Genomic DNA, 20,962 nt, shown 5'->3' with positions numbered 1-20,962 from the left:
TACGTGTGCATGTATATGTGGGTATGTGTGAGCACATTTAGGGACACATTCATGAGTGCTTCAGAAGGTGCCCCTGAAACCCTCCTCTCTAACACCAACTCTGCAGAAGAATGCAGCTCCAGACCCTAGAATTATACAGGTAGAAAAGGTCTTTGCACAGCCACTGCAAATCATAAAGGGGCAAACATTCCCCCCATTCTTTGTATATTAATATGTTTCATAATCAAACTCCTGCAGTATCCAGATCCTTTCAGTGCCATATGTGCAAGCTAAGTTGCTTTAGTCATGTCTGACTCTGTTCTGTCCATGGGATTCTCTAGGCAAGAATACTAGGGTGGGTTGCCATGCCTTTCTCCAGGGAATCTTCCCAACCCAGGTATCAAACCCAGGTCTCCTGCATTGCAGTCAGATTCTTTACCATCTGAGCCACTAGGGAAGCCCCTTCAGTACCATGGAACTATCCTCACTTAGCTTAGGCCCAAGCCTTGATTGTCTCTTGCTATCTCTGACCACTTCTTAAATCTGCAGGGAGTTTGCTGGGGACACGTGATGACAACTTGGAAGGAAAGCCATTTCTGAGGTTGTGCGGCCCTTCCCTCCCATTTCCTTTTCTGAGACTGAAGCCTAGAGTGTGGGCCAGATGTGACTAGAATTTCCCTCCATTTCTAAGCTCCCTCGTTGATATTGCTGGGTGCCCTGTTGTCTGCCACAGGAGTGCATTGAGGATGGCAGAAAGACAAGGAGATCAAGCGGAGGGGAGACATGAAGATGCTGGAGACCAACTCCTGTCTAACCGCACTTCCGCAGAGCACCTGCCTAGACAAGAGGCCCCAAGCAGTTCTCTTCCCATGTAGGAAACGGAAGCCCTAAAAGTATAGTCTATGGCTGGACCCTAAGCAGCCCAGAGATAGTCTCACACCTCTGCCAGCCTAGGCTAATGAGTCAGAAACCATCATGTAATTCAGTGATGCACAGAGTATTCAAACAGCAGAGCTTAAAGGAACTCTAAATATCTAGCCCTCTCGCTTTAAAGAAAAGGGAACTGAGGCCCAGAGATAGGAAACCAATCTGTTCGGTTTTCTCTGGCCATCGCAGCTGCTTCTGTCTTCGCTGTCTTTGCGCATTTGCTGGATGCTCCCCTAATCGTGCCCTCCGCTTGCAGCCCTCGTGGCTTCTTCAGCTGACCACTCGTGATCTTCTCATAGTTTCTTCCTCCAGCAGCACCTTCACTTTTTCTGCTGGGATCTCCTTGAAGAAGTATATTTGGACAGGATCCTCTCTAAAATCCTAGACAGGTAAGCCTATGGATTCCAATCTGGTAAATATTGTACAATATCTGTAAACATTGTACAGACCTAGTGATCACTGCCCAGATCCCCCTTAGAAATGAAGGGCATCCTCCCCCAGGCACTGGTGCCCATGATCAGATATCTTCCCCAGGAGTGGCCAGAACCAATGGTTGATCAGCACAGAGGTACACAGGCCTGTCGCCTCCAACGCAACCCTGAAGGGCTGTTCCAGCTTCAGAACTTCCTGGGGGGATTCACTGGGTGAGGTCTCTGTTGAGATTCCACTTCTTCTTCTGCCCAATCCAGCTTAATTCCTGTTCCTCACACTGGTGCTAATTCCAAGAGTGCTCCTTATTAAACCTCCCTGCACACTCATCTCCCCCTCAAGTTGGCTTCCGGGGAATCCAACCTGCAACAGGCACCATCATCATGATGTAGGCAAGAGGGAGTAACTTCAGAACCTCGTCCTCCCCCTGACAGCATCACGCCACTTCAGCCAGCCTCTTACCCATAGGTGTTCCTCAAGCTCCAGGGGACAGGCATCAACCTCAGGACATGGTCGCTAGTAAGCCCCAGTCACCAGACCTGGAGAGAGTGGTTGGGAGGGTCCTCCCTTCCTCCATGGCCTGGGAAGGGGGAACTCCATGACTTTGACAACTCTGCCCTCAAGACCAAATGTCTAGTCCTTGCCCATATCTATCCACACACTCCCTGAGGCAAGCACTAGCTAAAGCCTGCAAAACCATCTTCAAAAATCTCTTTTTCCAGTTCTGTATCTTGGAGAAAAGGGTAGTTGGTTCCTCTTGTCTTGGGACTGAACTCAGTTGACACTGAACTAGAAAAAGTCCCACTTTAACGCCTGGTTACAGACCTTAATTTTTAACAAACCAAACCCACACTAAAGGAGTCAGGAGGGTATCTCTGACCCCTATTCTGTGTCCTTCTTAGTTGTCCAGGCTCCAGGGTAGTGCTGTTTAGGGCCCAGTATCATCATTTTTAGTGACATTAGCACCTTCACTTCTGCTTGTGCCTTTTTCTCTCTAAGGTGGGGCTGGTGTGTCCTTTCTATGGACCATTCTTCTCACATGTGTGTGTTTTTACCACCTTGCAATGGCACCCACCAGCCTGGCAGATGGGCCAATCTAAGCGGTGCTTCTCAGGGCCCTAGCTTTCCTATTAATACACAGCTGGGACTCTAGCTTCTCCTACTTTCTCACTCACTCTTTGCACTGTCTCACCCTCCATCACCAAACTCTCTTAACACTCATTGTTTAGACTCTGATTTTTCTCTCAATTCTGATATTAAAAAATTTTAAGAATATATATGTTGTATATATTAATTTAAAAACAGTTTAGGGGAGAAAATAGGAACATTACCATATTAAACGATTCTTACTGGTTTCAGAAGTCTTAAAAAGAGAGTAAATGTGTGTCATTATCTGGAAATGTGGGGTATAGACAAATAGAAGCTGGATACATGGTAGCCATGGGCCAAAGACTCCTTCACTGCTAGTTGAAGGACTAATAAGCATGATGGATAGACAAGACCTTTCATGGGCAAAAACCTCATCCCTAGACCTAAAAATGGAAGCCATTAGTCTCAATAGTCATTGATTATCCAGGTTGAGGCATAGGGGAAGCTGGGAAGCTGGGATTCTTGATTATATTTTTTTAGATTTTTTTTTTTAAACCATGCTATACGGCAGATGGGAATCTTAGTTCTCTGACAAGAGATCAAACCCACATCCCCTGCACTGGAAGCACAGAGTTTTGACCACTGGACTGTCAGGGAAGTCCCAAGGCTGTGGTTCTTTAAAACTGGATACTTCTCATCAATAAGCACTTAGGAATTCAAAAAAGCTTGATCCTTTCCTCAATAAAAATTACAGGACTCTTTGAAAGATGACAAATTCTGGATTAAGGGTGTCAAGAATCACAACATTTAATAGTAGATACAGCATATGTCTGTGTGAACCATCCCACAGCTTTGGCCTGAATCCAGATGCGGGGGATGGGGGGTATGGTTTACTGGTGTTGAAGTTCAGTGACGGGAAGTGTGAGAATAGATTTTGTAAAGTCACAACTTAAGAGCTGGTTTCTTTTGGAGGGAGTAACGTGCAAGTGTTCCTTGTTATTTCAAGTGTTATTTCCATAGGGAAGGAGTTGTGGCCTCCATGATTGCCCTTCCTCCCATCTCTGCTCCCGAATCTGCAGCCTCTCCCACCCCTAAAACAACTAAATGTCCAGACAAGGGCCAGATGGGTCATCCTTGAGATAACATGCCTGGTAGCACCAGGCTTCATGCAGGGACTTGCTTGACTCTGACAGCCTCTCTTACCTCACTCTAGTTTCAGCCCTGATGTGTGATAATGCGCTGAAAGTCATAAAACACAAAAGAAACAGCCCTGCCTTCCAATATCTCTTCTTCTGGGAAGAGATATTCCAACATAATTTCCAACCACATCCTAGACCATACTGTTAGTTTAACAGATTACTGAGGTCTTATTTCTGCCATCCGCACACAGCATCCCAGGTGCCAGCTAACTACCAAGGTTGTAACTTAACTCTTTTTCTCTATCCCATCCTCCTAAGGCTGTGCTCTATAGAGGAGAGGAAGCCAGAGACCCAGTCTTGGAACTTGTTAAAACAAGATGGGTGTTTCCCTGCTGCTGCAGCCTTTGCCACCAAGCAGTTCCATCTGGAGTAAAGAGAAGGTGGCAAGATTTGTTGGGAGCTGGGCAGTTTTGCTCCCATTTTAAGCAGCTTGGGAGCTTTGCCTAGTAGTGCCCTCTGCTGCCCTCTGTGGCCAAAGCTTCAAGGCCTCTAGAGACACTGAATCTGGGGCTCTCTCTCTCTCTCTTCCTGCCATCATCTTATGAAGCTTTTCTCCTTTAGTTCTCCATAGGCTTTACAAGTAAAATGGGACACTCTAGCCACAAGCCTGCTTCTGGTTTACATTCTCAGCTCCTTCCTGCAAAGGTTGTTGAACTGAATCCTGGAAGAAATCTTAAGAGGTCATTGAGTCTGTCAGCTCTGCTTTAAGCAAGACTGGCTGCAACTCTTCTGGGAATTATATAGGCTTTGGCAAATCTCCTACTCCAAAATCCTAGGTTCTTCAGTGTTACTCACTGGGATTTCCACAAAATCTGCATAATTGTTTATTTTAGCTTGGGACCTTTCACTTAGAGGGCAAAAATCCTGATTAGAAAGATGGGCAGGCTGGCCATGAGAAGGATCTGTTAATATGGTTGATGTGTTCTTGTCTGATGCTTTATCTTTCTTCTTTCTTTTAACACAAGTTAATTTCATAAGCTCAACCTTGTTGAAATGTTCTCTTTGGGTTGGAGGTGTCAGTTTGCTACTGGCAAGCACAGCTGAGGACCTAGAGATTTCTCCTTGCTCTGGGAATGCAAGGTTTTGGGCACCTGAAAGTTGTCAAAGTACATTTTTTTTTTTTCCCACTCCAGTCCCAAGTGAGGTGAATAAGCTTAATGCTAATTAATGGAGAACTGTCTCACCAATCGTTTGGCTGGAGAAACCCAACATGAAATTAACTCGTTCCTAAAACCCACCGAAGAATTGATGCTTTTGAACTGTGGTGTTGGAGAAAACTCTTGAGAGTCCCTTGGACTGCAAGGAGATCCAACCAGTCCATCCTAAAGGAAATCAGTCCTGGGTATTCATTGGAAGGACTGATGTTAAAGCTGAAACTCCAGTATTTTGGCCACCTGATGCGAAGAGCTGACTCATTTGAAAAGACCCTGATATTGGGAAAGCCTGAAGGCAGGAGGAGAAGGGGACGACAGAGGATGATATGGTTGGATGGCATCACCAACTCAATGGACATGGGTTTGGGTAAACTCCGGAAGTTGGTGATGGACAGGGAGGCCTGCCGAGTAGCAAAGAGTCAGACATGACTGCGTGACTGAACTGAACTGAAAACCCACCAACACCAAGAAAAGGTTCCCTAGAGGGACTTGCAATTTTTTGTTTGAATTTCCTAACTTCGGGCCTGATATTTGATTTCAAAGTCTGTGTGCACAGTGCTCAGCAACCCTAGAGAAATGAGAAAATATGCCTGTTTCCCCAGTTCTCTGCTGGTTTTTTCACCTATTCCTATTCTGCTTTCCAGTGCCTTCCAAAGGCTCCTGAAAAGTACTCCCACCCCTCTTACAGCTTGCAAGGGGGCAAACACATGTTTATTTTGTATTTTGGTGGTGACAAAAACTTATACCAAACTCTTCTGTATCTTATTTCTTGATATTTCCTTTTGTATTATGTTTTAAAAAACATAAACACCCCCTTGACCATTTTAAGCATACAATTCAGTATTGTTAATACGTTCACATTGTTCATCGTCTAGAACTTTTTCATCCTGCAAAACTAAAACTCTATACATACTAAACATGAATCCCTCACACCACCCCCTTCTGGTTTGTTTCTTCTATGAATCTGACTAGAAACGTCGAGTGGAATCACACAGCGTTTACCTTTTTGTGACTGGCTTTTTTCACTTAACCTAACAGTACTGAAGGTGCCTTACAGCAGATTATTTTTGTATAAAATGTGGGGAAACTAAGGGGCGGGGAAGGAACAGCAAGGCTTAGGGTCCCAGGGTGGACGAGTTCCACCACCCTTGCTTTCTCTTCTCTTCAGCTCACACCTGTGAAGCCCGTGCCCTTTTCAAATGAGCTTCAAAGATCCCTTCCAGAAATATCCCTGCTGGATCGCTGCCATGTAGGTAGGGAATAGGGTGGGATTCTTGGGAGAATTCTTGGGAGAGCAGTCAGGGGCAGCACAGAGCAGAGGATCCCCAGAGGGTGCGGGTCCCTGTTAGTGTTAGTCGCTTAGTCGAGCCCAACCCTTTGCGACCCCATGGACTGCAGCTCTCTGTCCATGAGATTTTGCAGGCAAGGATACTCGAGTGGGTTGCCACTTCCTTCTCCAGGGGATCTTCCCAACCCAGGAATCGAACCCAGGTCTCATGCACCGCAGGCAGATTCTTTACCAACTGAGCTACAAGGGAAGCCCAAAAGCTGCGGCGTCAAAAGAGCAGCTGGAAAACTCTGACGGCCCCTGGACCTCTGATCTCCCTACACCTGCAGTCTTTTCGTTACCAGGGCTTCAACTGGACCGCGGAGATACATTGGGCAGCCCTGAAATTATGCGATTTGAGGACACGCTGTCAACTATTATCCCGAGATCACGCTGTAAAGCCAGACTCCTTCTCCAATTCTGAACTGGCTCGGACCCGCGCGGTGGTGGCCAGGTGTTGGGAGCTGGGCAAGGCAAGCCAGAGCGTCCGAAGGACCTTCGAACAGGCATCCCCTCCAGCTCGGCGCAACCCCGCAGGCAACCGACGTGCCAGGTGAAAGAAGAGAACAGCAAAGACAGCAGTAACTCAGTCTCACTGCACTGCTTCCCCGGATCCGACAGGCACAAGGGATCGGTCTCCCTGCCTCTCTCTTTCGGGGCTGCTAAGCTAGCTGCGTTCTGCCGGAAAAACACATCGCCCAAACCGAGCGCAGCGTTTGGGGACCTCGGAATTACCCCCCGACCCGATGGCACAGGCAGCGGGGCTAGGGACGCGGGAGCGCGGCATCGCCGAGTGGCTCTATGAAGCGCGGGGCCCTGGGCGCTCGCGGTTGAGCCGGGGTCCCAAGGACAGGGCAGAGGTGGGAGGACCCGGGCTTACGCGAGCACAGGCGCTCCTGCAAGCACCCCCCGGAAGCCCAGTCCTCGCTGCCGCTTAGCCCCACCAAGGTGCGCCTCCTCGGTGCGGAGTCCCACCTACCTCCCGCCACCCCGCCGACCTCATAAACAACTTCGCTAACCGCGTAGGGCGGAGGCGGGGCGCGCGGGCCGCGGCCGAGCCGCGCGCGGGGGCCGCGGGGCGGGCCGGGGTCAGGGCCCAGGCTGCGGCCGCGCCTCCCGATTGGCCGGGACGCCGTGGGCTGCCCCGGCGCGCGGCGCGGGGGGGCGGGGCCTGCCTGCCTGCGCGAGCCCGCCCCCGGCCCCCGCCCGCGGCGCCCGCGCCCCTCGCGCCCTCCCCACCCCCGCTGGCCGCCGGAGTTTTTAAAGTGGGCTGACCGGCCCGCGAGCCCGACATTCGGGAGCGGCCCGACGCACAGCTCCGGCGCCCGCCGCCTCCCGCCCCAGCTTTCCTGAGGCGGCCGTACAATCCTCGGCAGTGTCCTGAGACTGTATGGTCATCTCAGCCTCCGCGTCTGCCCGGCCCCGGACTCTGCCAACTCCCGTCGTTTTCAAGCCGCTTCTTGTATTTTGAAAACCCAGAAAAGCGACTCCTGACTTCTTTTCGAAGGAAAAAGAAACTTCAGCCCCCTGCTCGGTGCCCACCGCCCCCCACTTTTTTTTTGCGTTTGACAGCGTCCTTCCACTCCTTTCCCGACCCCGCCTCCCGGTACAGGTTCCTCCCCGTCACCGTTCTCCACCCCCCTCCCGCGCACCGAGCCTGCCGCCCGCAACTTCCACCTGACCGTGCGGACGCTCGGGACCTGCGAGCACCTGGCACCTTTCACATCGGCGTGGGCCTCGAGGAGTGGGCTAGGGTCACAGCGAAAGTAGCGGCTGCAGCCCCCGCCGGCCCTGGAGCTCAGGTGTTCGGAGCCTCAAAGGGCCCCAGCGACGATGACAGCTGACAAGGAGAAGAAAAGGTAAGCGGGCGTCCGAGCCGGCAGGGGAGTTGGTCCGGGGTGGGGGTGGCGGGGCCCCGCGGGACCGCCGCTGGGAGAGGAGCGCGGAGGGGATTTTGAGGACCCAGGGATCGATTTGGAAGGTTTGGCAGGGGAGCGCAAGTGTCCAGTTTGGGGACGCGCCGCTCCGGCTTCGCGGTCGAGAGTTCTGTGGCCCGAAGGAGTCGGGAATCTGCGCGGACAACGAAGCCAGGAAATGGCCCTAGAGGTCGGAGGTGCTCCCGAGGTACCTTCCAAAATCCATCCCCCTCCAAACCCCGCACCAAACTCACGCCGCCAACTTGTTGAAACGTTTGTTGGTTGACTCGCTCAAGTCAACTTTCTCACGGCCCGCTTGAGGGGCAGCATCCACTCTTCCTCGGGACCCGTGGGGTCCTTCTAAATGAGCTCTGCCCGCGCTGCCTCCCGGAACTGGCAAGGGGCCGGAGGCAGAATACAGCGCTGGGACGGGCCCCGGCAGAGCTGCCAGAGAGCAGCGAAGGGACCCACTCCAGGGCTCCAGACCCCACGGAAGCTGGAAGAAGTCCCTTTCCTCATCCCGCAGCTTGCCTCGGCGGGAGAGTGGGTAGTGGGCCCGGCTGCCTCGCGGAAGCAGCTGTCTTCGCGTGTGGGGAGGGGATGGCGACACCGGGCACTCCGGCAGGTCCCGGTGTCTCTCTCTCAAGAGGACAGAGAAGGGCAGCCACGATATGTCCGCCTGCCCTCGCCAGCCTCTCGGCACTGGGTGAGAGGCAACGCGGGCCAACTCTCACTGCCCTCCTGCCCTCTCCCGGCGAGGGTAAGAGCGCACGGCGTGGCGCGCAGACGTGGGAACCACCTTGCCTCCTGCAATCGTGCGCGGCTTGCAGCCTGGCTCCCCTTTCCTCTCAACCTCACTCGTGCCGCCCCAGCGAGCTGGAGCTCTCCGCCCAGTATTCGACAGTGGCTGGCGGGGCTGGGGTGCGGGGAACTGTAATCGAACGCGTGGTGGGCCGGCTGAAGGATCTGAGCCTCTGGAAATCAGCTGCTGGGTGGTTGTACGGTGGTTCGGAGATGAGGAACCCAGCTGCGATGGGCGGGCGTGACTGGCCTCGAACTGGGGAGCCCAAAGAGCTCAGTGCTTGGGTCGATTTACTCGTGTTCCGACTTCGGGACCGGAGCCAGAAACCGTGTATCCTCTGGTCGAAAGCGGCGGTTCCCATCTCGGGGCACCGATAAGGATTTGATAAACAGGAGCAAATCGCGCCCTTTCTGGCAGAGCGCCCGGACCCTTCGCTCCCGGATTGCCGGGGGTGGAAGGGAGAAGGGGAGGGGATTGAGCCTAACTCTGAGTTTACGGCCGCACCTGCCCCTCCCGCGTCACTGCGGCACCCCCAGGCCTGAGATGGCTAACGGAGTCTTGCCCCGGCCGATCTGGGCCCCCGGAGATCGCAGTGGGCGCGCGCCCCCGGAGGCCTCGGAGCAGCCCTGGAGTCTTCTGTCTTTGAAGGGCAGCGAAGCAGGGAAGGGACTTTAAGATTCCAACGCATTTTGCAAGCCCAGTATAGTCTGCCAATAACAATGATTGAACAATCAAAAAACAGTTATAGTCAGCTCCGAGGCCCGTGAGGGAACTTATTGTACATTTTACAACTGTGATGCCAATCGGCGAATGTTGCAATCGCGGAGGTGGGGCCTGACAGCAGTCTTGACAGATGTGTGAAGCGTCAGTTTCTCCCGCGCGGCTTCTGTGCTGTTACATATGTTAATCATTTCAAGAAACTTTGGAGCAGGGGAGAAATTATTTCGACATACCTGACTGTGGTGCCTCTTTTGTTAGAGATAGAGGGAGCCAGAATCGGAGCTGGAAGAAAGTCGGGTAATCAGGCTCTGAATTATTCGCGAGAGCAGCAGGTTTAAGAACCACTGTGGGGATTGCCTGTGATATGTCTAGGAGGCCAGAGCCGGTGGCCCTGCCTGTCTGCTTTGCGACTTCCCTTGGTTTTTATGTCGCAGACCGGCAGGGCAAACATTTGTGTACCTCACCACCCGGAGCCCTGTGAGAGGCTGTCCAATTCATGTTGGGCTGTTTTGAGACATATTTACTTTTCTAGTCTGGCTCTGTTTGCTGGGGGCAGGCTCCTTGAAGCACCAACGTATAATTAAAATACGTGAACCAGCGCATTGGAAGTTTTGGTATGTCATGTAAGTGGTGATCCTTAGCTTTGACAGAGTGCTTCACAAGTTCCGTATGAGGCTTTCAGGTTAGGATTCTGTGTATAGATTCTTAAGATGTGATTCTTCTGGTTCAGCAGAGTCTCTTCCTCCCCCAAATGCAAGATGCACGGAACATTCGCAGTGTTCTTCTATCAACAGGCGTTCAAGAAGTGGGCACGATTGTTTTGTTCCAGAACATTCATGCGTCGATGGAGATATTAATGTTTAATAATAAAAAGTTTACTTTCTAAACGTTTGGCTGGCCTTGACAGAGGGTTTCAAAGTGTGCTCTTTTAGTGGTAGTGGGCATTCCTGCTGATATCAGAGATGGCCAGAAGCTTGCTAAGGGTGCTGCACTCACTTTCTGCATTCACCTGTCAGGAGTGAAGTAAAGGTCTCTTTAATCAGGTTTCTTGGACTGTGAAGAGCTACAAAATGTCTGGGCTACTCACTTCCTGATCAGACAATTTTTGAGTCCCTTCCCTGAAAGAGGAAACAGTCTGGAAGTTCTCAGGTACATGGGGATTGGAGAGTGGTTTGGATAAATGTAAAGCAGATCCTTGGATGCTCAGGGATCAAAGTCTTTTCCTAAAGCTAGACAGCTCAGAGCTCCTTCCCAGAAGGCTTCTATTGCTTAGTGTGGGGCCTCCATGGAAAGAGGATCAGAAATCTCTCCTGCCAAAGTAAAATCGAAGTCCACCTCTTATTCAAATCTAAAGGCAAAAATATTGCTGTGCAGTTTTTCTCAATGTAAATATATTTTCTATAAACATTCCTTTAACATTTGATCTCTCTTTCCAGTTGCATTACTGGATGTAGTAAATTGATGTAACACAATACAGGTTCAGGTGAATAAAATTTAACTCACACAGCTTTTGTGAAGTTCAAAAGAATGCTCTGACTACAGGTTTTTTCAGTATTGCTGATGGGAATCTTACAGTTTTATGCAAGGACTGTTCCCCCAGGGGAGAAGATTGCTTTGTGAAGTAGAGAACTACCTGTCAGTGGAGACATCCAAGAGGCTATTAGGTTGACTCCTGTACTGAATATGCTGGCAGTTTCACTGGGAGTGAAAACCATGAGACAAAACTGTTTAATTCACTTCAAACGTAAATCAGTCGGTCTGTCTCTCTCTCCCTGTGTAGGGTGATCCTCAGTGTTCTAGGAATCTAGTCTGTAAAATGTTTACGAATAAAACAGAACCAATTAGGTAATTCTTAGTACTTCAGGATTTTAGCCCAATACATTTGAAAATATTTGCTGTCATTAGTTATCTTAAGATTTAGGCTTTTCCACCTCTCAGGAAATCTCTCCAGTAGTGCTGTTTCTCGCCCCCTCAGTTCTGGCCCATAGCAACATGACTTTTTGTTTTAGCCTAATGAATCTTCCCTTTTGCTTTTGGTGCTGACCTTCATTTGTAGTTCATAGCAGGTAGGGCTTTTGCCAATATTGTGAAGTTAACAGTGTTTGCTCCCAGGATTCGCAGTACCCTTTATCCTCACTCTCCCAGTACTAATATCTAGTGTCATGATGAAATTAGCTCTGCTATTCATACCATGATATAAACCAATATGAAAGCGAATGTGTATGGAACACCTACTCCCTCTCTGGATAAAATGTTGAGGAGACATGGAGGAATAAGGGGTGTAGTCTTGGTCTTTAAGTTGTTTAGTTTGTTCAGGGGGAGGGAAGAACACACAAGGAAGCTTACCTAAAAATATGGGTAGCTGGCAACTTACTTGTCACTTTTCTATTGAGATAAAATCTTTTGAAGCTAAATAAGTTCTTAATCACATATAAGCATAATTATTGAAAAGTATTGTGTGTTTGGAGTGGGAGAATGGGTTCCTAGTTTTCCCTGGAATCACACAGGAGAGGCTCTGATACCAGCATAAAGACTGGCTCTAAGTGAAGGTCAGTTAGTGTCAGGAGTGATGAGAAGTAGAGGGTTCAAGAGCATCCCTGGGGTATTCTCTGACACCATAGACAGAAGGGCCCCCAGAGTTGAATGTTTGCTATTCTTTGCACACTTGCTTTGGTGAGGGGCATGAAGGCAGACACCTAGTAGGGGTCTGGGAGTGATGGGGTGGAGACTTCGGTCCTATTATGGGTAATCGTGGAGACAGCCTAGACTCTAGGAAGACCAAGAAGGGAGAGGGAGCTTCTTAATCTGGGCTTTGTGAGTGGGGTTCAGAGGGTGGTCTGTGAGTCTCTGAATGGCTGCTAGTGTTAGGGATATAAGTATTGTTCCCTGCAAGGGAAGTCAGTTCAGCGCTGATAGCCTTTCATAGGTTCTGTGATCTGAAGAAGGTGAGCCCTTGCTCTTGGATGTCTGATTTGGTGATTGCCCTACCTTTCAGGATCTTACTGTTCAGGTCTCAAAGAGGTCCACATTTCACCGCCAGTATTTCTCCCTGTCTTGGAGATGGGGGAGGAGGTTGGTGTGTGCATCTAGTTAAAATCCTGTAGTGTGGCTTAACCTTACCTGTACCCACCTGTCTGTCCACCCACACGTCTGCCTTCGGTAATGGGGGGTGGGGAGCCCAGTGCCCTGCACAGGCTTAGTTCTCACGTAGCTCATTTTGTTACTGCTTCTTAAAATGGCCATGAAATTTTATCTTTACATTTTCTACCATCCTCAAACAGTTATTGGAGGTCTTTTTACATACTAGGAATGTGTGTGTCCTTAATATTAATTATATCTGCAGTAGGACAAAACAAACAAAAAAAACCCTCAGTCTTGTTTGTGTAGGTGCCGTCCTCAGAACTTTCCATGCATGAGCTCTTTTAATCCTCATAACCACCCATAAGATAAGCCCTGTTATTATCCCCATTTCCCTGATGGGAAAGCTGAAGCATAGAAAGGCGAGATGCCAATGGTCAAATAGGTAGTATGGCCTATGGCCGAGGCTCAGATTCAAATGGGGCAAAATGCCTTCGGCGCCTTTACTCTTAACCAGCGATGCACACCACCTTGCCTTACCTAAGATGTCTATAAATACCATTCTGGACCTGTGGCAAGTACTCTATAAATTATAACTGCTTTTGCTATTGTATTTATAATTATTATAATTACTTTTCTCTTTTGTGACTCATCACTTGTTTTGACCCTGTCATGCAGACAAGGGTTGAAGATCTGAAGGGCAGGCTTGGAAGCCCTGGAAGCTCTTTAGTTTTCATTGGTTTTCCTCGATGCTGTGTGGGCTTTTCTCCAGTTGCGAGGACCGGGAGCTGCTCTCTACTTGCAGTGCACAGGCTTATCACTGCTTCTCTTGTTGTGGAGCACAGGCTCTAGGGAACGCGGGTTTCGCTAGTTGCAGCGGGCAGGCTCAGTAGTTTTGGCTTCCGGGTTCTAAAACACAGGCTCAATAGTTGTGGCACACAGGCCCAGGCTGCTCTAGGGCACGTGGGATCTTCCTGGACCAGAGATTGAACCGTGTCCCCTGCATTGGCAGGCAGATTCTTAACCACTAGACCACCAGGGAAGCCCTCCACTTCCCACTCTTAACTGCTGTAGCAGTAATTCAGGAATTACTGTAACCTTTGGACTCCATTGTGCAGAAGAACCTGTTAGAAGCTCTTCCTCCATAACTTTTGAAGAGCCACCTCCAAATCAAGATGCACAAAACAGCCTCTGGCTCTACTGATCTTTTGAAATTGTAATCACGGGAAGGAGAGAATGGAGGGGAGACTAAAGAATAGCTATGATCATTGCAATACTAGTACGGTAGATTTTTATAGGGCCCTTTCTCTGATGAGTCCTAAGCTTTCACAGTCATCACACCATTGGTCTCTGCCCTGTGAACTTAGAAGGGCTTCTTGAGTTTTCCCAGTGCTCTAAAACACAATTGCATGAACGTGTATCATTAAGGAGAGAAGCAAGCCACGTTGGCGGTTGCACATCGTTGTGTGTATGGTGGCCGTGCATGGCGTGCCATTTGCAGCATCTGTGATTTTCAGGTGGAAATGAAATGAAATGTTAGTCACTCAGTCATGTCCAACTCTTGTGACTCCATGGACTGTAGCCCACTAGGCTCCTCTGTCCATGGGATTCTCCAGACAAGAATACTGGAATGCAGTGCCAAGTACCGTGTCCTTCTCTAGGGATTTTCCCCACCCAGGGATCGAACTCAGGTCTCCTGCATTGCAGGCAAGTTCTTTACCATCTGAGCCACCAGGGAAGCTCTTTCAGGTAGAGATTGGGTGCAATCTGTCACCCAGTGGTCTGGTCTCAAGAAGAGTGGCAGGGCCCTGTGAGCCCTCTGGAGTCAAGACAGGTGTGGAACGGACCAGAATGTTACCTACTTCTAAGTGGTCTTTTTTAATTCCCCCTAAATTTTTAAGACTACCGGTTAGCTTGACCACCTTAGACTGTTTCCAGAGATCACTTGCACATCAGCAAAACTTATCTGTCTTGACTATCGGAACCTTTGCATGTTCCTAGGAGGCACGTTCCGCGCCCCTCCCCCCGCCCCCGCCGCGCACTTGGAAAAATTCTTCGGGTTTTAAAGTCACAAGTAACTTCTATGCGAGATAATGACTCTGGGAAGCAGTTCCTTTTCTCACATGGAAAGCTATTTCAGAAAAGATGGTATGTCAGTAAGGAAAACAACTTTATTAAAAATGTGTATATATTGATTTGCCATGCCCCTGTCTGGTTTACTTTCCCAATTCTACAAAACCAAGGAAGTGGATTGTTAGAAATCTCTCCTTATATTCCTCCAGTGACTTTCTGCATCCCATCTCCATGGTACCCTCCAATAAAAAAAAAAAATTCAAACCTGAGAGGTTAGTGCTAGGAATCATAACAGATTAATGATTTTATTGGATGAGACTATGTACTAAAATACATGAGTGAGGAAATGGGTCCATTTTCTGCAGTCACAGTTGTAATGTTGGAGGTTAACGAACGCTGCTTGTGGTGTTGGTTGCTCTCAATTGCTGGGGATACAGCCAATATGAGAGTCTTTTAGAAGTTCATCAATTCTGTAACAGCTCTAGTTGACAGTTTTGGTCTCATTTTCAGTCTGAGTCTCCTTGCTTATGACCTATCACTGTGGGGAGTCAGTGGTTCCCTATGAATAAGGGGACACATGGCCTCAATCTATTTAGAAGCATTTTATATATACTTTAAAAATACATCAAAGTGTATGTTTGGTTTTGGTGGGAGGTTTTTATGTAATAATCATTGAAATCACTGTGCTGGATATCTAGTTGGACAGTTCTCTCTCAATGTTGTATTTGTATTAACAAACGTGTGTTTTTGCCTCTTTTCTCAGCTATTGGTAAGGCATCCTCAGACAACCACTTTGAATTGTTGCATTGCTTTTTCTTGGGGATGGTTTTGGTCACCACCTCCTGTACAATGTTACAAACTTCCATCCATAGTTCTTCAGGTACTCTGTCTACCAGATATAATCCTTTAAATCGATTTGTCACCGCCACTGTATAATCATAATGGATTTGATTTAGATCATATCTGAATGGCCTAGTAGTTTTCCCTACTTTCATCAATTTAAGATGTGTATTTTACTCTTGATAAAAAAAAAATTTCATATTGTTAGCCCTTCGAATAAGATTTGTTCTGACTGCCTCTGTATAGAGGGCAGAAGGAAGGGCAACACATTATCCTAATTTTGTGTTTGACAAATTTGAGCTGTGAAAAGAAGAAAGCCACACCACCTGCAGTGAAAGCTAGAGCTGGACCTGGGTGTCCCCTTGGGCTCCTGTTACAAAGTAGTTAAGCATGAGCACAAAGGGGGCGACTGAAACTTCAGGGCTAACTACTCTCATTACTAATAAGTAATTATAGCAAATATTTACAGGCCTCCTTCCTACCTTTACGACTTCCTGTTTCTGAAACACTTTGGAGTATTGAGAAAGATCCCGGAAAGTACGTCATACCCAGTTGCAGGAAAGAATGGCTTTAACTTTAAGTGCATGCACTCTGTTTATGAATTCCATGTGGAAACAACAGAAAATTGTGCTTGGGAGGGTCTGTTCAAGGGCCCATTCTTCAGAACTTGAAAACAAAATTTGAAAAATCAATTCCGGATGGTCAAATGTATGGGGAGTGGGACACGTGATGTTTCTGCAGAATGTTCGAGGAATTATAGGACTGTGCAAGCAAAGCACAGGTCGCTTGATAACTACTTTTTAAAGACCATATGACCTCTGCACTGTTTTTCTGGATGAAGATAATCAAGCTTAATTAAGTCTATCACAGTATGTAAAGTATGCCATGTGGGAAATTCAGGGAGCTAGAAGAATCTAGATTCAGAATAAACAATAATGCTTCCTTCCTCTGTACTTGGTTTAAGAAGCACTCCAGTGAAATTGCTCTCTTCAGTGTCTGTAAACTACACACCCTTGTGTTTCTCTCCTGTGTTTCTCTCCTGTGTTTCCAAGAGTTCTCAGATGCTATTTTAGAATGGCAGCCTTCACTCCAGCACTGGCTGAGGTTGATGAAGCTAATTTTGGTGCCCAGGGTAGAGAGAGAGAAGTCCTCTCTGGAACTGAAAGGGCTTTCTGGTGCCTGGGTTCAAGAGCTGTGTGGTGTTACCGGACACACCACATTTCACCTTTAGAACCTTTATTTATGTGCTTGCACAACACGTGTTTATCCAGATATTAAGATAAGAGAAGTATGAAGGTCGCATTTCGCGGGTGACAAGGAAAATTCTATAAAAGTAACCGTACCGCCATGCTGCAGGAGTCTGTCTTGTCTTTTGTACCAAGGATTTAGGGGAATTAGTGGTGGGTGGAGCCTGGGAGCCAGCCCCTTCACAGCATTCTGACTTCCCTGCTGTGCTCTGCATGTCCTGGCGCTGCTGACATGCCCCTTCCATTTGGCGAGGCCCTTTGAGGTGGTCAGGATGTCAGGGGGAAATCTTGGTCCACTGTGTGGCTGCCCCACTTTCCCGAACTTTCTGGTAGTCTCTGGAAATTAGCCCCCGCCCCCATGCATTTCCCTGCTATGTGACTGGCTGGGAGGGAGTCTGGCTGCTCAGATACAATAGCTTTCCTAGCCTCTCAGAACAAGTTTGCGTGGTGCTGCTACTGCCCCTATTTTAGGCAGGGTTGTCATGTCCTTGGAGCACAGAGTCTTTAGGGGGGCAGGGGAGTTCCTTTTGTGGATTTGTGTGTTTCTCTTAGAGATTTCCAAGGATTAGCCGACACACTCAAAGCTTGAATGTGGACATGGATCCTTGGTCCAGTTTTCTTCCCAAGGGCAGTCCACACAGCATCGGGAGTTCATCTCACTGACAGTAAGGGACCCCGCTTCAGCCCCGGCACCCCATTCACCATCACCCAGTGAGCCTCCTGAACCCCAAATATGCCAGTCTCCTCCTTGTACCCTAAGGGCTTTCTCCCCCCACATCATGGGTCTCCCTCCCTCCTCTGCTCCCTCAGCCCAGTCTCTCCATCTCAGATGTTCTCCCCGTTTCTCTCTCTACTCGAATATCTTCCTCTTTCCCAGTGTGAGGCCGAGTCCCCCAGGTCCTACAGAACCTTCTATAGGGCACCTCCCCCTCCACTCCTTTCTAGCTCTTGGTTGCTTTCGCCAGAGAGCCTGCCTGATTATATTTCCTTGTTATCTAATGACATTTCATGTGGTCTTGTCTTTCCAGCAACATTGCATGTTGCTCAAGGGCAAGGATGTCTAATTTTCTTATGTGCCTTGTAAACATCTTGCACATTTTGAGTCCCTAAAATCATGCTTAATTAAAAAAAAACATACAGTTGCTTTATCGATGTCTCTTGGGTCACTTGGAAAGCCTGCCTCTTGGACTGTGCTTTTCTTGTTCATGTAGATTTGAGCCCTTTTTAAATTTTCCTTGACAAGAGAAAAAAGAGAAAGGGGAAAAAAAAAAAAAAAAAAACAACCAGAAGACCATAGACAGATGTGGTTGACTCATGGTTTTACATCAAATGCAAGCATTAGGCAAGTATTGTGAAGTCAGGGCTTCACTTTAAGAATGCCCAATACACCAAGGCAAGTGCAAGCCAAACAGCAAAGTACTTACTCCAGGTGAAAGTTTAAAATGGCCAGGCAGGAAAGGGCGTGTAGGGGAGTACCCCCTCTCTGTTAGAAATCCTCTTCCCTAGGAGCCTTCCTGATTTGCAGCACGTTGGTTCCCCCTGCATTTACGTGCCCTTTAGTCTGTATCGTGCTACTAGGATGCTGCTGTTACAGTTTGCTTTTCTCTGTGTGTGTGTGTGTCTGTCTGTCTATCTCTGATCACCACTTAGGGAGTAAGCCCTTCAGGAACAGAAGCCCTGTTAACTTTTTTTGTTCTCAGCACCCAAAACAGAAGCCCACACTTGGTGCTCAGTAATTACTTGTAGACTGAGTAACTTGATCTTATGTCATGAACTTTGGGCTTAGTGCAGAGGGTTAGCGATTTGGGCAGAAACCTTTGTTCGGATCAACCTACCCATCCTCCTGGATCCCCCACCATGCATGTAGTGAAGTTTGGGGGGCTACTGCCATCATCACTGTGTACAAACATTCTAGGTTACCTACTAAATTCAGGTGCCGTGCCACGCAGTGAGGTTCCAGAGAGGCTTTAGATGGACCTTGCACTCAGGGGGCTTAGAGTCTAGTTGGTGTGTCAAAGAATTCCTAAACTGATTTGTTTAAAATCATGCAAGATGGTTGATGTTAAAGGTTGTCCTCACCCCATCTTTATGATGTTGCTGTCTTGTTAGGAAGTCAAAAAGAGCTCAGACAAAACACTGAGCAAATTGGAAGATTGATAGTAATTGAGTGTGAAGAAGAGTAAGTAGATCTTGTGTACTGTGAGTAGTTAGAGGTTTAATGGAGGAGCATTAAGAGCTCGATCTTGAGGATTAGGTAGAATTTAGATAGGCAGATGGGTTTGGGGCATTCCAGTGGGGTGAACAGCTGGAGTTAAACAAGAAGGTAGGAATATTTAGGGTGTACAGACCAGTACTGGTGAATCAGCTCCTTCCAGAGCTGAATGTGGAGCTGTATAAACGTATGGGAGAAAGGGGTCAGGCCCAGGCTGGTGCTGAGAAGTTGAGGACACCATGATATCTTAGTTATGAGGTGATGGAACCTTAGGACTGCCTTGGGGCCACAAGAGCAGTGCCTGCTTCTCTTGGGTTATTTGAACCTAAGGGAGATGCCCAGGGCACACCTATTATCTTCCAGTTGACTCTAGCATAAGCACCAAAGGGTGGGTGGAGGGTACCATGGTTATCCTTTGTAAGAATGACCTCAGAGACTGAAAATGCCCTCTGCATCTCAGGAAATCAAGTCATCTGCAAATGTGCCCAGCTTGCTGTAGAATATATTTCTTTTCAGACTATACCATGCCTGAGGGTAAGAAATGCCTCCTGGGGTCTAGAGTGGGAGACCAGAAGGGGACAACTTGCTGTGTTCTAAATAGCTTCCATCAGGCTCTGTGGAGGAGTGTGTGATGCTCATCTCATCTTCTCATTTTGATGGTGAAGCCTGCTTCCCCCTAATAATTTGATGGGGGCTTTCATCCTCTCCCTTCTTGCCCTTTGTCATCATAGAGTCTAGGTTTCTGAGTCTGGCCACTGTGAAAGGATATTCAGTGCTCCACTGTTTGTAGAGACAGAGGTATCCATGCTTTTTGGCAGTTTGTACCAATGACTGAATTGTGTCCCTTGCACAAAGAGGCAGCTGAGCTGTTCCTTGGCCTACTCCTTTCCTGTTATGTGGCTACACAATTCCCTAAAGCCTGAACCCTGGTGTTCTTGGACAGGTGTAGTCAAAGAACATCTTTTGGAGTCACCTGGTGGGGTAGCTGGGGTTCTTCCCCCCCCCTCCCCCAGCAGGTATGACCTTCTCCCAAAGATATTTAGAAGCACTTGAGGTCAGGGTTGGCCATTTGTGAGCAGAGCCTTGGCCAGAGATCCCAAGTCTCTGGGAAAGTTCCACACTAGGGACCAGCAAAGGCCAAGCATGTCACTTTACTGTGCCATGTCCAGGGGTACCTTGAGGGAGGCCACTGCTCCTGAAAGCCCTTGGGTTGGAATTTAATCTCATTATGACAACTGTGTGTCTCGTCTTTTCTTCCTCTCCCAGCCCCTCGGTCATCCGTAAGTGGTTGTTGGACAGGGACCCATCCCAGGGAGGACTGCTTTATTCAGTGCTGTGCTCACATTTGATAACCTCCTCTGTGTGGGCTGCTGAGCTGTGGGTCTGAGCAGCCCAGGAAGGGCCCCCTCTGGAGCCGGGTGGACAGAGCCTTAGTCCTCCAGGCCCGCAGGTGGCAGAGAGCCCCGGACCCCAGGGCAGGCAGCCCAGACACAGGGGCTGTCTGTGGGCTTGGGCAGTCCCTGGGAACTGGCCTCAAGGAACACCCAAAGACACCCCACAGCCCAGGAGGTGGCATTCACCCTAATCTAGCTAGAGCTAGAATCTGAGTCTAGCCTCTGCCTCCCATAGCTCCATACAGGCCTCTGGAGGAGAAAGGAGGGAGATCTAAGCTGGCTAATCTGCAATGACACTGTCACCATGCCTACTCCTCTCTGGGGTTTTTTTTTTTTTTTTTCTTTCCAAAGTAAAATTACCTTTGAAAATGACAATTTTGCCACTGTTGAACTCCAAGCTGTTTTCCCACCTGGGTCATTTTGGTGATGAGTCATGGGCACACGTGGTTCTAGTGTGGACATGGCGGCTGCTGGCCAGCGTGGGGCCTTGGAAAATCCTGGTGACCACAGCGCCTGGCAGCAAGCAGTCTGAGATGACCACGAAAGTCGATTCTTTATTTCCCAGGCCATCCACTC

General features: G+C 48.6%; 1 protein-coding gene across 1 annotated transcript in view; it reads left to right on the top strand.

Annotated features, from left to right (window-relative positions):
- The first annotated feature begins 7,422 nt into the window (after positions 1-7,422).
- Positions 7,423-20,962, top strand: part of EPAS1 (endothelial PAS domain protein 1) — a 93,018-nt gene continuing 79,478 nt past the window's right edge. Inside the window, exon 1 of the mRNA XM_068985803.1 lies at positions 7,423-7,963. Coding sequence (XP_068841904.1) covers positions 7,938-7,963 — 26 coding nt within the window. The 5' untranslated portion in view covers positions 7,423-7,937. The remainder of the gene's footprint in view (positions 7,964-20,962) is intronic.

This window comes from Capricornis sumatraensis, chromosome 1, assembly GCF_032405125.1.
Source record: "Capricornis sumatraensis isolate serow.1 chromosome 1, serow.2, whole genome shotgun sequence".
In the NCBI taxonomy this organism is placed as follows: Eukaryota; Metazoa; Chordata; class Mammalia; order Artiodactyla; family Bovidae; genus Capricornis; species Capricornis sumatraensis.
This window is presented reverse-complemented; position numbering and strand designations above follow the sequence as displayed.